General features: G+C 31.4%; 1 protein-coding gene across 1 annotated transcript in view; it reads right to left on the reverse strand.

Annotated features, from left to right (window-relative positions):
* Positions 1–17,378, reverse strand: part of LOC100870834 (U-scoloptoxin(05)-Sm1a) — a 101,749-nt gene that overhangs the window by 27,854 nt on the left and 56,517 nt on the right. Inside the window, exon 2 of the mRNA XM_003695927.4 lies at positions 14,025–14,155. Within this exon, the coding sequence (XP_003695975.1) occupies positions 14,025–14,155 (131 nt within the window). The remainder of the gene's footprint in view (positions 1–14,024; positions 14,156–17,378) is intronic.

The following is a 17,378-nucleotide window of genomic DNA, read 5'->3' on the forward strand; positions in this document are numbered from 1 at the left end:
TGTGAAAAAATAGCCTTGAAATTGTTAATTTTGTCAATAGTATCATATTTAATAAATAAACGATGAAAAGAATTCAAAGAAGAATTAAATAATAAAATATAACAAAAAAGTATAGCATAATAATATGAACCCAATTCCTTTATCATAGATCCATTCAACTTAACATCTCTTCGTAAATCCATATTCTCTCAACTATAACTCAATTTCTCAATTTCTCGCTCTGGAACACACAATATTTCGCAATCATTCTTTTCCTTCCCGTTTCTGGTAAAAAAAAAAAAAAAAAAAAAAAAAAATTAAAGAAAGAAGAATTCGTCGAAGAGAAAGCAAAGAAAAAGAAAAAATCTCAACAATACCCTTAAATTACACCATTGAAACCCAATTCAGAGTCGAATAAAATTCTCGTGGATCGGTCTAAAATTACCATTGGTTCCAATCACACGTGATGCTTCACTCGACTCTTTAATCAACGAGAAATTACAACATTTTTCTTCGTTTCCGCGGATGAAACGATGAAAGAAGCAGGATTGAATTGTGAACGGTTGCATCGGCGATTTCACAAAGTCGTATAAAATTTATTGTCATTCTTCTGAACGTGTATATGCATTTAACCCGCGATTGCATAAAATATTCTGTGGATTTTGCTTGATTCCTTGAAATTTTTCTTTTTTATTTGCATAGAGTTTTCTTCGATTTTTGTGTGGATAATTAAAATTTGAATAAACGAATTAAATTTTTAAATATTCGTTTTACTAATTTTACATATAAGGAGAAGCGTGTTTTTAATTTTATTCTAATTTTTCGTGAAATATCAAAATAGATCTCATTATTTCTGGTTTCTAAATAATATATTATTATTATTATTATTATTCTATTTTTCTAATACTCAAAAATGGAAATGAGTGAATAATATAATAATTTTTACTTTTTCCTTAATTTTCAATTCGAATGTATGATATGTCATCCACTTGTGAAGAATTTTATATGAATAATTCATTCAACAGATATGTTTTCCGTTTTCTTCCTATGTATTTTCCTATGTATTCTCTTGTTCCTTTTTAAAAAGTAATCCTCTGTTTTCCAATTCAAATCTCCAATTTAAATTTCCAATATAATTCCCCATTTTACTAAAATCTCTTATCACTTCCACGTATAAAAAAATCTTACATCCATAAACCAAAAAGAAAAATTCCAAGAACACAAAATTCATAATAAGCTTCATAACCTAAAAAAAAGAAAATTGCAAGAGTATAAAATTTTAACAATCCTCATATCCCAAACAAAAAAGAAGAAAATGCAAGAGGCAACGTTATCGTATCGTTAAAAAAAACAAAAATAAAGAAAGAAAGAGAATTAGAGCAATACCAAGTTTTACCAACCTTCTCGCCATAAAGTAAAAAAGGAAAATTGCAAGAGTACAAAATTTCAAAAATTTCCAACATTATAGAGAAAGAAATAAACTTGCAAAAAATACAGAATTGGATCGGAATGGGAATGGAAACACGAAAGGCGGAAGTGGGAGCGAGAAGTGGAATTTCAAAGTTACATTAAATATTTGAACACGTTTCTGTTCTACAGATCTTAAATATCGATTTCCACCTGATTATGGCGATGTTTTAACCTTCAGGATGGGCCATCCGCATGGAACGTGCGAAGAATCAAGGAACCCTACTCCTTCTTATTTTCTTGCTCTCCAGGTGGAAAGATTAATTCTTTAAAGCAGGGTGGAATAAGGAACGTGGAGGGGCATTGAAATATCGATGCGAACCTCGTTGACCTTTCCGCCATGTTGGCTACGATGTTTTTCAAACATCGTTATAAGTTGATGGAAAAACGAGCTAGTAAAACTTTAATCTTTTGGATGTATGAGGGAGTTAAGGATACTTAACAAAGTGGTTAGGTAAAAAAAAATAAAAAGATGCATCATAATAGATGAAAACAGGTATCGATGACAGAAAGAATGCAAAGGTGAAAATAATTCGTTACACGAATTTAGTTTCGAGATCAAGTTTGGATAAAATGGAAAAATGTAGATAAAGGAAGAAACTGGATGTTTAAATTTATTTGATATTTGAAGAATTCAAAAAATATTGAATCCATTTTCTCTTATTGAAAATTATTTCTCACAATATTTGATATCTAAAAAATTGATGATAGATGATGTATTTTAACAAATAATTGTATTGATTAAAAAGGAAAAGTGAGAATATATTAGAAATAGAAGTAACATGATTCAAGTTTAATCCTTTTCCTGCATTTTATACAATTCAATTCGTCTTATAATTACTATAATTCTTCACGAAAATATTATACTGATCGTCTGAACGAAATAATGAAATTGCCAAACTTTGAAATTCTAACTAACTTTGGCAAAATTACGTGAAAATTGATGGAACGAAAACAAAAAGATTAAACCTTAATTACTTTGGTTTTTCCCTCTTTCCAATTTTCTTGTTTATTATTTGCAAAAACTTTTGTGGAAAATTATGCAATTTTGAACATTGATTAAATTTAAAAAAAAAAAAAACACACAACAAAATTTGAAAAATTCGAAAAATTTTTTCATTTCTTTCAATCATAAAAAAAATACTATACGTAAGTATAAGAATATTCGTAATAAAATCATCTTCTCATAAATATTATCGGGATTCCACCGAGTCCAACGGAAACATTAATCAAGAAGCACCACCCACGAGCAAAAACAAGCTTCACGAAGCAGAAAGAACCTTCCAGCACGCGCATCTTGTCCCCTTCTTCCACACACACATTCTTTTTGTTATTTATTTACTCGATTCGTTGCCGGAATGGCAATTTCTGAAGCATCAGAACTCCAACGTTTCTCAAATGGAAACGGTAGTCGGTTTCCTCTCCGATTTTCAAGCCGACTATAAGTCATTGTCGCGGAATATAACTTCTGAAAAGGTATTGTTCAATTTACTGTTGATTAAATAAATGTTTAACGAGTGCATACAAAATAAGACAAACCCATTATTTAAAAATTTTTGAATAATTTGAAGATACCTTTTTTTAATTTTTAAAAATATTTTTTAAGATGTACAATTATTATATGTGCAATATGATTATTATTTTCAATATATAGCTATTGTTATTCATTTTTCTGTTTTTATTAATTTGTTGATAACTTTATATAAATTTATATAACAATGTAGCATTATAAAAAGTAGTATTGTATAAAAAGTATCGTGAATATTCGTAAATATGATACATGAGCTTCTACGATGGTGACCTGAACAGCTAGTTTAATTTAGGATAGGCAGAGATTGCGGTACCACCGCAGAGCAGCTGTACCGCCCAAGAAAGCAATCGAACACGTTGATTAAACGTTCTCCTCGTGCCATCTCGCGTGTATAAATAGTAATATTCCACTCTCTAATCTTCGTTTTTCGCGTTTCGAAAGTTCAATTGAGTATCAACTTTGTTCTGATTTAAATTTTGATAGAGGAGAAAAGTACAATCGATTTTTTATTCGAGGAAAATTGTATCGTTTTGGAATCGATCATGGCTTTTAATTAGGATTTATTTACTAGATGGAATTGTATTCCGAGTTACTATTTTATAGTATTTCATAGTGTTCACGTTTGATGTATAATTATAGTATTTTTCGATATTTTCTTTTTGACGTATATTTTTTATTTCGAAGTTTCTTTTTTTTTTTCGCCTTTCCTTGCATTTTGTTTGAACGTGGAAATACGTCATATTTTTCTACACCTTTCGTAACATTTCTGTTGATATTTGTATTTTGTGTTGTCAGATCTATTTTTTTTCTTTCTCTTTCTCTTCAATATTTATATATTTGTTTTTTTTCTTTTTACGTGATATTTTTCAGAATTTTTTACAATTTTTTTTACAATTTCTTTCAGAAAGGATTTTTTGTTTCGAATCATTCTTTTCCTCTTACTTTTAATATTTCTTTATTGCGAATATTTTTTTAATTAATTCTATTCTTTTTTAAATTCAATTTGTTATTTTTTTATAATATATCTTTATATTTCCATAGAAATTTTTTTTTTAAAACTTTGTGGTATATTTTACTGAATATTTTTTTCTTTTTTTTCCCCCCCTTTTAAAAGTTTTCCATTTTTCCCTAAACTATCGCATAACAACAACACTTTTTTCCAATATATTTTTACATTTTCTTACTTGGAAACTACCATTTTTATAAACGATTTTTCTTACTTCCTTCCGAAATACAAGTTTCTACAATATTTAACGATGTTAAAAAGGAGAAAAAAATCATATTTTCCTTTGTGGGATTCGTGCCCTTTAGGATTATTATTAAAATAAAGGCATGCCTTTTACCAACTATGCCATTTAACACCCACGATATTCGTTCTTTCATTTAAAAAATATATATATATACAAACTTTTAATCTTTGATTACATCCTTTTACTTTATTTTCTCGACTACCCACAAACTTCTTTCATTTATTTTATCTGATTTATTTTTAAAAATTAAAAGATGTTAATCAAATCTATTAACTCACGTTTAATTTGAAAATCGAAACTATAAAAAAACCTTCACCTATACATAGAATTTTCCACTGAAACGTTTCACTACTTTTTTTTTTTTTCAATTCTAATAATTTTTGTTTTAAATAAAAAAAACACGATAATTGATAGCGAATGAAAATAATAAATCGAAAATTATATCGATAACCCGTTTAGAATCAAATTGTCAATTTTCGATGGTTGTTTACGAGTAATAAGTGCACCAGCAGATCGCCGCATTTCATCGTAACACTATTTACCCTCGTTTTTCATTTCATCACCATCGAGGACGAACTAGGTAAAAAGCGGATGACGTGTGATGCTTTTCATCGTTACCGTCGAGAACGTTGCTATCGATCCTCGGTTACGTGATATATCGTGTCCCTCCACGTTGTTCGACCGGATAAAAGCTGGTCAGTGTCTGCGACACGTGAATCCAGGCTACGGTTACTCATACGATCGTCGCATCGAGAATTAGATCACGTTGAATCAGTGTCGAAATTCCAATTGTTGTTACCTCCCTGCCCGTCCATTAATTTTTAACACAACAACATGATCGACGTTATCCTTTGAAACAAATACCCATTTCAACTTTATTTCATTTTTTAGATAAAATATCGATGGAAGGAAAAAATATCATCAAAGTAATAAAATATACTCTCATATTCTGATATACTGTAGATTACGACAATGGATATGGATTTTCTATAAAATCCGAATGATATAATTACTTTTAATTTTTTAATTAAGGTTAGAGTAATGATATAAAAATATCGATAATGAAATTGTTAATAAATCGTAATTTATCTCTGTATTTTCAATTACAAATGTATATTTTTACCATTTATTATATTATAATTTAGATAAATATTTTGCACGAGAACAAGAGATACCTCTTCTCGTTTCAATTTACATCGATATAATAACGAGCAAATAGAATTTAATATTTCGATATTAAATTCTTAAATTTATCTCACGTTTTTTTTTTTTATTTTTTTTTTTTTATTAAAAATTTATTTAATAAAAACATTATTAAATTTAATCCGTTTCACTTGGATTAAAGTATCGATTAAAAGAAAATCGATACGTTATCAAATTTCATTTTTTTTTTTTTTTCACCGAGTTTATTTATAATTCTAATAAAAGGTTCGCCTCTAATGGCCGTCTTGGGTCACCGGTGACCCGTGAAACCCGTTAAACCACTCCATAACTCGTCACCAGTTTTAAACGGGTTTAATTGATGCTCGAAATATTCTTGGAGATGTTCGAATAATTCACAGGATTTTTGTGACAAATTGCTACGTTGCTGAAGATGTTTCAACGATACCATCCTATAAAATATAAAACGACTCCATTTCAGAAAACACGATTGCGTTGTTATTTGTTTAATTTCGGATAATTATTTTTTTCTTTCTTTCTTAAGGAGTGATTCGAAATATTTTATTATGCAAGATGTAGATAACAATTTTCATTTATGAATCGAAAATTCAAGTTGAAAAGATATTTCAGATATTAAAAATTTTCATTTTATAACATAACAATATAACTGTTCACAATTATTGAAAACTATATCAATATTTTTAATATTTTAACACTCGAATAATACTTTGTACATCGATATTTACGCGAAAAAATGAACGAGACGCAAGAAATCGACGCAGATCGAGCTGATTTATTTTCACCAATCCAACGCCAATACCATTAAACCACTCGATGCGTTAACGAAGTTTTTGGCTTTGATTTCCTCCTTTTCCAAGAGGAAGGGAAGAAGAAGCCGCTCGTGCGGACGGATTAGTAATCGAACGCGTGCTATTACACGCCCCCTCTACAATCTCTTCCCTGCTGTGAATTAAAACTATCCCCAACTGACGCTTCATTGGCCCCCAATTCCTTCCTCCGCTTTAACATCCATCCTTCGAGGGAATATAATTTATCAAACGGTTTTCATTCAGAGAAATAATTTTCCACGATACGCAAGATAATTAACGACAGAGGTGACCGTTTAAATTTTTCTTCTTTCTCGACCGTATATTGATAGTTGGACGAATTTTCCAACATCCCTCGAAAACAGAATTCAACAACAACAATTTAACAACTATGGATTCAAAATGAAAGAAAGAAATTCGCTCTTTATCCGATCCGTTCCAAGTCCCCGGGGGCTACGTGCTCATCGTGGGCGGAAGTCGAGCGGAAACCGTTATTTCTATCGCGTTATCGTACAGCCATAAAGGGCGTTTCCTTTTTTTTTTTTTTTTTTTGGCTGATGAATCGCGGTTTAACTGAAATGTCTCTCTGCCCCCGAAAAGGGTAATTATTTCGTTCGGGATGGAAATGGTAATTAAAAATATATTATTCCTCCAATGCTTTCCTCCTGTTTACGTCGACTTTATTCCTCGTTTCTACTACCCTTTTTTCACCCCGATTTCGTCCTACGATTGGAAAAATTATCGAAGCTGTTAACGAAGCTTGGGATTAATCTGTTTCGGATAAAAATATGGTTCTTCAAATTATCTCAAGAATATTACATTTACATTAATTAATTATTGAATTAATTCACAAATGATTCTGACTTCTCCCCAAAATTATTTCAGGTGTTCTCGGATAAATCCAGCCCTAATCTTCGAAAGCCAGAGAGGCCTATACGTGATCACGAGGAGAGGCGAGGTTAAGTGAAATAGGGGGACAAGATTCCAGGCTCCATAGACCTGGATAATTCATTCCAGAAATTCCTGTAGACGTTGGAATACCGAAGTACTATGGCAGCTGGCCGATCGACAACGAAGACCTCGTTCCTCGATAGCCGGAAGTCAACCCTCCAAGCCATTCCATGGATGTGTTTCAAAGAATAGCAAGCTTCGACGGAAATGACAAACGTATCGCGTGATTCGATCTCTATGCAGATGCGAGGATACGAGTTTCGGCCGAAAGGGAGAAAAAGAGATGTGATCGAAAGGGTAGATGATTTCGAAAAGATATTCTGTTCTTGTTACTATAAAGATATTTTTATTATTCTAATGAGTTATTATTAATTAAAAATGTTGTAAATTGAAAAGTTATTTCAACTTTCTAGTATTATCTTTTTGTGAATTCTTTAATAATTTTATGGATTATGTAAAATAAAATGATTAAGAAATATTCGAATTGAAATATGCTTTTAATTATTTTAATTTTGACGTTATATATATATATATTTAGATTTTCAAGTATATGTTTGAAAAGATTTTGTTAAATTATTCGTACAAAAGTAAATTTCTTGAACGTTACTTCTAATTAATAATTCAAAACAAAATATAAGATCGAACGAGATTTCTCCATTTTTTCTCTTCCCCTCCAACCCTTCACTATTCAACGGAACAATTCCATCGAACAAGATTTCGCAAGGAACTGGGGATGGATCTTGAAATATTTCATGCCAGATTCCAGTTTCGGCCGTGATTCAATCGAGTCTGACCATTTGGAATATTTATGGGGCACACATATTGGTTACGGGAGAGCAGATCTCAATTGAGATCGATTCCGACAACATTGTCGACACAAGTAGTGGCTTCATTCCGGGAACAGTTGGCCGATGAAATTTTTACGAATGGCAGAATTCGTACTTCTCATCGTGGAAATTATTGCTGTCAATTTTTTTCGTTCGATTCAATCCTTTTCTCTCTGCATCTCGTTAAATTATTAATTCCAATGTTTCTCGTTCCAATGAATTTTTTTAGTAATTATAATCAAGCTAAAATTCGATCTTCTCGTAGAAATTGTTGCTATCAATTTTCATTTTCCTTGTATATTTCGTGGGAAAATATAGAAAATTTGTTCTTGAGATGAACCAGTCGTGATTAAATTTTGTTTCGAATTATATATTATATTACACTATTATTCTCTCCATTTTTCTTTTTTTAAAAAACTCGAATCCTGTTCACCAATGTTCAAGCCTGCTCGCGATACACTTAAACCCATCACTGGTCGATTATATAAAAATCATATACTCAACTATCCTCATCCCTATCCAATCCTTCACCAATCAATTCAAATCGAGAAACAATAGCCAGTCCAACGATTGAAAAACAACAAAAACGGCGTTCTGAAAGTGTTAAAATCTAATTTATAACGCCCTCCTCCGATTCCATCCTCCTCCATCTTAGAATTCATTCACAATGGACAGTGCGGCGAGATGTTAATTAACAAGCGACGAACGCACGTTCGTGTCGCAGCATAATTTGAAGGGCACGTCAGAATAGCCGACGGTGGTCCATTAGTAGGGACAGCAGGTATGATAATGCAGTCACGGATACGCTGATCTAGCCGGAAGCGAGTGCGAGTGAGAATTGGAGTCGAGGAGCGGATACAAGCTGGATGACCCATGTGTTAATTCACCTAGGATCCTATCCTCGAAGTTCTACGTCGCAAGGATAGGATGAGGGGACACGTGCGGGAGTACGATAAACAGATTACGAGATTCGATTGTGCATCGATTAATTGTCGTATTGGGTGGATCGAATCAATAGGAATTTCCATTGGATGGGTATTGGAGGATTGGACAGTGCAATTCAGGATTTTGTTTCTTCGTACCTGCCGTGTTACTTGAAAATATCTTGTTTTTTGATATTTATTAAGAATTCGAATCTTGTTTTTCGATCGAGCCTACTCGTGGTACGTTTAGATCCATCGCTAGCCCATTATTTAGTTGTTATTTTAGCGAAATTGTGGATTGGATTTTGGATCGTAGAATTTGCGAATTAATATGGAAGATTTCAATTTTGAGAATCTTTTTAATCGAAAAGTAATTTTAAAATATAAATATTCCAATTTTGGAATTGTGAAATAAAATTTGAAAAAGTTTCGGAAAATTTGGAATGTTCCAAGCTTTCGAAGTAAAAACGAATCCTTAATGAAAGATCCTAATTTTCAAATTTTGAAAAATAATTTTGAAATTTATTGAATTTTGAAATAATAAACGTATAATCTATCATCTTTCCAATTTATACAAAAATTCCACAATTCCAAAATCACTCAAACTTAAACTATTCTTACCATCCACTTTCATTCTCGTGATTAAAAAAGAAGCTTAAAAAAACAAATTTATCCTAAAAAATAAAACGAAAGATTAGGGAAAAAAGCAATTTCGTCAAAAACTAAAACTTATACAATTCTTCGTTCATCTAATCAACATCACGATCGAACCTCTACTAGTATTTTCCCAACCTTTTGTCCGGTTAACCGAATTGCCCAGGCTTCGAAGCCCACCCCTCCTCGTTCTCTCGCCCCGAAATCCTTCCCCTCCTGTGGCCGGTCTCCGTGGGATGATAGGAGGGGGAGGAGGGGGCGAAAGCTCGTTTGGTAAACCGAAATGGAATAATAGAAAGCTCGCAGGAGCGAGAAATGGGGCGAATATAGGGATCACTATTTTCTCACGTTATCAATATCCAGGTTCCAGGCAAACCGATCCGAGTTGAAAATTCAAAGCCTTTGCTATCTAAGGCGAGTAGATCGTTTGCCATTTGTTTTAATTGTGCCGAGAAATTATGGTTAATTAACTGTTTCCTCGACTGCCGTGAAATTGAAATTAATCGAATGAGCATGATCTTTCTCTTTCCTTGATTTGGATAATTTTTTGAAAATAGTTTGTTTCGATTAAAATTTTGGAATTGAATGAGACGAGTAGAATGATTATTGGCCGTGATTAGAAATCTTTGAAGATTGCAGTGGATTTTGAGGGAAAAATTATTTGACACGGTGAGAATGTTTTTTACAATTTTCTATCTCCTTTACGCAATATTGTAAATTCAAAGGTAATTAACATCAACTTATAAAAAGGGATAAAATATAATATTATGTATGTAAATATAATAATTCGAATGGGAAAAGAGAAAATGCAAATAAGAAAAAAGAAAAATGAAGCTTCAATAATTGAGAATATTACATGTGAAAAGAAATTAAAATTACTTCGAATTGTTCTTATTAAAAGGAAATCTGATTAGAAATTATATTGATTAATAATGGTGATGAAACAATGATATTAAAATAATATAAATTATAAAAATTATGGTAAAAAGAAATATCAATAATTCTTTATATTATATTTAAGAATTCCTCTCTCCTAGATCTTATTATCAAGACTCGTTTAAAAAAGTTAATTTAAAAACAATATATAACAATATTCACATCCAGTTTTTCACGAATAAACACAATTAATATTAAAAAAAAAAAAGTATTAATAAATGTTTTACATTGAACTCCTTTAAATGTAATTTAAATAACCCAATAATTAATTTTGTTCTAGAATTATTATTGTTTCACTTTTGAAAACCTAACCCAAATTTTATTTGTTTTTAGAAATACATTACACAAATTACATTAACTAATAAAAGCATTTGAAAAAAAAAAGTAAAAGCAAATGGATAAATGCCAAACACTCGACAATATAATTTCCCTTCGAGAGTTATAATTTTCTGCTGGAAGAAGAAGAAGGTTGAAATGATCTCCAATATCGTAAAAAAGAGGGGAAAGTCCCACGAAACAAAAGTTCTTGCTGCACTTTGCACGAAGTCTCGAGACACTCCATTCCATGGGAAAAACACGAAACAGAACCGCGACTTGGAAACAACGACGATTATCCGCAATTAAACGATCACGATCCGAGACTTTGCACACTGCTCCAGTTTCCGTCAAACAATACTCCCTCCCCTCCCCCAGTTTATTGAAAGTTTCTTCGAGCCTCTTACTTCTAATTCCACCTAGTTTCGATTTCAAAATAAAATTCTTTAAAAAATCTCAATAACTCTAATATCTCGTTCATTAAGTAATCCCCCCTTTGGAAGAATTTTTCTCCTGGGGGGGGGGGGAAGATATCGTGCAGTTTCTCGACCGAGGAATTTGAAAAATAATAAATTTTTTCATATACAATAATCGCAAAAAAGAAAATATATATATATATTGTTATGAAAAATACAAAAATGAGAAATAACGAGAAAAATTCAATTGAATTGCACGCATTCTGTACACAATTTTATCCACCAACGCTCTCAAGTTACAAATTTTACGTGCATGCATGAATATCCCCCTCCTCCCAAAAAAAAATTTCCCCCAATCGATCCATCATTCGACTCCATCCTCTTCCATAAAATACACCAGAAAGAAATATCCATCATCGTCTACCATCTTCTGAACAACTCAATTTTCAATTTGTCACCTCTCTTCGCCCCTTTCGCGCCTCAAATCCATTCTACGCAGCCACTTATCCGCCATTTTCATTCATCCCTCGAACGAGAGGAGGTGTACACACAGTTTCAAGCATCCCGCTCCCGGATCTCGTTTGATCGAGGGAATCGATTATCAGCCAAACCGGAAGCACCACCTCGATCCAACATTTTCCACCCTCGATTTTTCCAATCGAAATCGAAAAGTGAGAAAAGTGAGAAAGGAAGAGATGTCGACTTCCCGATTTACATTTCCGACCGCTCAACATCCGGCTAATTGGATGTTGGAGTTTCACCGAAATTTTTCCGAAAGGATCGAGTTTGGGAAAGGGGGAACGAGGTTGAGAAAGTTTTGGAGAGTTTCCCGAAATTTTGGGAGAAGATATTGAACCTATCTTGGGCTTGATACTCTCGTATCTTTTGAGAGTTTGAGAATGTTCGGGTAAATTTCATGATGTTCAATGCATTTGTTATTAATGATATTTAATTTCTATGTGGTTCCTATCATTTGGAAGAAATCAGGATGAAATATCTGTTATAAAATAAAGTGGGGAAATTTTGAAAATTTGATTCGCCAAAATTTTATGATTCGAAAATTTGAACGTAATATATTTTAATGTTTTAGTTTTCAATTCGCGAGAACATTCTTAAATTTAAAATCATTCTTTCCCTTCTCCTACTTTTTTCATATGTATCCAATTATTTTAATTATTTTTTACAATTATTACTTTTAAAGAAATTAGAATCAACAATCTAGAAAGAACTAAAAATCGTACGAGATCGATCAAGAAATCAAGATGAAGTATCTATTATAAAATTCTTTAAATAAAGATTATAAAATGAAGTGGGGAAATTTTGAAAATTGGATTCGCCAAAATTTTATTTTCCATTCGAAAATTTGAACTTATAATATATTTTAATATTTCAGTTTTCGTATTTCCAATTCGCGAGAACATTCTTAAATTTAAAATCATTCTTCCTTCCCTCCCACTTTTTTCATATGTATCCAATTATTTTAATTATGTTTTACAATTATTACTTTTAAGGAAATTAGAATCAACAATCGTGAAAGAACTAAAAATCGTACGAGATCGATCTCCACTGTAATGCACAACACACAAATTTGCTCCGAACGGCTATCCAAAAGTTTGGAGGAATCTCTCAAGCAATATCTGATACCCGAATAGCACGCGAGAGTATTCTCCTTCACTCGAGTGTCGAGGCTGTGGAAACGCGGACAAAATCCTGAAAACGATACTTCACCGCGATAGGAAGAGGAGGGAGGAGGAGCCATCAAACGTGCTCCCTGAAACACGAATGGAATAAAGAACAAGTCGCCTTGTTCCTTCAAAACCTTTCGATCCTGAAGCTCGTCGAACTGGAAACACTGGAATCCAAAGGAAGGAAAAAAGGGGGAGGGGGAGGGGAGGGAATGGAAAAAAGGGGGGCTTGGTCGAAGTGGCGGCGCCGTTGGATCGTTTGACACCCTTCCAAAATCATTATTGCATTATTTGGATGGATGTTGGTTTTAGCAAGCAGATTGTTAGCCAGCAAGTTAGCCTCGCCAACCGGATGCTTCGATCTGATGCCACTTCCGGTTGGATTCAATCGATTCAAATGGTTTGCGCTCCTCTTTTTTTTTTTTTTTTTTCCTTGGGGACGAACAGATTGTTGCGAAAGGGAGAATAAATTTGTGCAATTTGAACGAACGGGATTGGAACGGTGATTCGAACGGTGTATTTGCAAAACTTTGCAAATATTTTTGAAAATTGTATTGGATTTATTATTCTATTTCTCGTTCGTTGGATATTTATGGGATTATACTTGAACTTCTTCTCTTATAAATATGGAGATATTATTTATTCTTATTTTTGTCTTATTATTTGTATATTTTTTTAATTTCAAACTTTTTTTTCACGAATATTAAATAGCGGAGTAGGATCAATATTAAAGTTGTAATTAGTAGTTATTAATCCATTAGATTATTATAGTTTATCAAGTAATTTCACTCGTGATGATCACTCAAATTTTCCATCACATATTCCCTATTATATTACTGTATTATATTATTAAATCCATTCTTCATAACGCAATTACTCGTCAATTTGGATAATTGTAATAATTTGTCAGTGAGGATGCAGAAGTAACCTACATATATTATTTGTAAGAATTAAATTATATCTCAAAATATATATATCAAGGAAATATTGTTTCCAAGCTACGTAATGCATCGATTCAACCGAATTGAATTTTTACATAATTTCGCGTATTATCAAATGTTGCATCATTTTGGCAAAACGTAAAATATATGTGTTTACTTACGATGCACCATTCGGCCGAGGGTGGACATTCCTTCAGATGCATGTGAGCGGTGTAATTGATGCACGGCGTGATGCTGCCGACTCCCTCGTTGTACTGCCCGCATTTGTAACATCTGATACCGTGTGCCAGTCCTGGAACAACACGAGATATGGGTCAATGTGTGATCAAACAATGGAATAAAAAATTAACGATGCTAAATAAAATCTCTGATGAAAAATTCAGGAGGAGGAGAATCGGATCGAATCGCCCCGCCGATAGGAAGATAAATCATCATTTTGTTGTGGTGAAAATTATGAATATATTATAAGGGATAATTACAATGTAAATTGAAAAATGGATGAAAGATTTATTGTCGAGATAATATAAATTATCTTCAAAAAAAAAAAAACAAAAAGAAATACACAACGTGATCTAAATATCTAAATCTTAATCTCTGTATTTAGTAACAGAATTTAGTGGAAAATAATTTGTTAGAAATTATAAATTCAATGAAATATGATTAATTCGTTAAAAGTGATAATTTCGATAAAAAAAAAAAACTACTGTATAATATATTTAATTCAGAATATAAATTTATAATATTTTCTACATAATCTTTTCTCTACTTATTCAATCGCAAAATTAATTTATCAAATCATACAAATTTTATAAATTAATTTATAAATCAATAAATGAATTTATTGAAAAATTCAATAAATTATACATCATACATCTCGGAATCGAAATCGAAATTAAAATAACAATATCAATTCCGGTAATCATAGATAGATAATCATTAAAAAGTAAAATAATATGTATCAACGAGCAATCTTTTAATTACCATAAACGACAAAGAGAGTCAAAGCAATAAACGAAGCGAAATCTCGGCTCGATCAGAGATAAATCGAGTGTATCGCACCTTTAAACGGCCAGGTAATTTAGCCCACGGAAAATTGCTTGCCAAAGTAGAAATTACCGACTCGTTTCCGCTTTGAAGTCGAAGGGAGGGGGGACCGCCAACTTTCCAAGATGCCTCGGCTTTGAACTTTGAAACGCCGAGAGGCAGCGACACTTCCAACAGAATTTCAACGCTATGCAAATCGGTAAATTCGAGTAAAAAAAAAAAAAGAAGGGAGAAAAGAGAAACCTTTGCAAACAACATCGATCCGAAATTTTTGGTTTATTGATGAGAGAAATTTTACCGTAAATAGAGTTGTGGGAAAAAATCTTTGCATCGATTCGTCGAAATTTTTCGAAAATCTGTAAAAAAAAAAAAAGAAGAAATTTTACATTGATTCTTGAAAATTTTTTATTACGAATTTATTATAAAAATAAGGGATGGAATTTTTGAAAAATCATTGGATTTGAAATGTTGAAATTTAAAAGAAAAGATAGAAAGAAGTTAAATTGCAGTGGAATTTAAACTGACATCTTTGAATAATTAAAATACAAAACTTATATATAAAAAAAACAATAATAATCTGAAACATTCAACAACAAATTTCAAGAATACAATATAAACTTACTCTTAAAAATCTAAATCAAAGCAAATACAAGATTATGAAAAAGGTAATAAAAGAAATAAATATTCAAGAGAACATAACCTAAAAAAAAAACTTTTAAAAATTTAAACAAATAAATATACAAAGAATAAACATAATAAATAGTTACAAGAAACAAAAAAGAGAAGACATATTTCCCACAAGAATAATTTAAAGCTCGTTAAAAATTACTCTCCATACAAATTTTCGAATAACCTCGACACGGGTTCGACACGGCGGAAATTCCACACCGGAAAGGCGTTCTTATCCTGGTCCAAAGGAACACGATACACAACCGTGAAACAATATAAACCGAGGAAGCGGATTTCGAAAGTTTCTATCGTTTCCTTCGAAACTTCCGGAAACGTATTCGTGGAGAGTTTCTCTCGATTCTAACCTAAAAGAGGCTATACCTGACTATAATAATGATTGCCAAAAGTTTCCGTTCCACGTAATTCTATCTTAATTGAAAATAATGTGAGATTGAGATAATGTAGCAAGTTAAATTATATTAATTTTTTATGTTTAATTAGAGAAAAAAGTTTCATTAAATTAAACACGGATAATTTTCGTACGACAATTGTTAATTATAATGTTGATATTAATTGTGATTGAACGTAGTTTATAAATTATGCAATTTTTAGTGTAATCAAGTACATTTTTAAAATTTTTTTTTTTTTTTTTCGATTTCATGAGCATAGTGTTTTCATTTTGTTTTAAGAGCATTTGGAACGCAAGATCATTTTTCAATAATCAATTTTTTCTTAAAGAAAGAGATAAGTATATTTACTACTTTCTTGAAGATTTCAGGAACATTAGTATTTAATACGAAATATTAACATAATTATTAAATTATTAAAAATACATTAAGAATTTTTCAATTCGTTTGAAAAAAATAATTGAAAAGAATTTTAATTATGAAAGTGATTATTTAAGTTATTAGGATTGTTATGTAGATAAAAGATATTTAAAGAGAGAAACCCGACTTACTGGAGCAGAATCTTTGGTATTCAGAAGAAGATAATGCTTAAAAGTTAAATGCACAAACTTAATATGTTCAAGCGTCGTTCAGGTCCCTAGTGAAATAATTTACTAGACTGTGCCGGTTTCGTGGTAATTAGTGTGTTCATTTTCCACAGAGGGCAGGAGTTCGCGACGAAGTCAGAATTAAAATCGTCGAATTGAAGCGAAGGTGTAGGCGGCAATCTTCGGAACTTCCGGTTAAGTTAAAAGCGTTGGTGATGGTCGAATTAAACTTGTAACGCAATTTCACTTTGGACAAAAGGAAATACGTGATTTTGACATTTAATAAATTCTGGATTGGATTAAAAAACGATAAAGAATATTCAAGATTGGATAGAAAAATAAAAAGTTATTTTAAATTAGGAGATTAACATTATATATTGTATTATATTAATACAAAAATGTTTCATTGATCAACAAATCGATTAAGAATAAAAATTAAAAGATTGATATTATACATGTATTAGTATAAAAATTAAAAATATATAATATTCTACGATATTAAATTATAGTTTTGTAATATTAAAATGGAGGAACGAAGATCGTTTTTTTCCAAACAAAACGATCATAAAAAATATCTAAAAATTAAAAACTCACAGAGTCAAAACAATAAATTCTTTCCCTTCAAATTTCATCACCTCGAAAATTCGATTCAAAAAAATCCAAATTCTAATTAAAATCTCACTATAAATATAAAATATCATCGTAAAAAGAAAAATTTCACTTCCACCATTTATATACGAGAGACTTACTTAAAGAGGGAAGCCAGCAACGATTTGTCTTCCGCCATATATTCGTTTCACCCGAATTC

This window comes from Apis florea, unplaced genomic scaffold (genome assembly GCF_048593485.1).
Source record: "Apis florea isolate Af1SG1 unplaced genomic scaffold, ASM4859348v1 contig_2272_pilon, whole genome shotgun sequence".
Classification (NCBI taxonomy): Eukaryota; Metazoa; Arthropoda; class Insecta; order Hymenoptera; family Apidae; genus Apis; species Apis florea.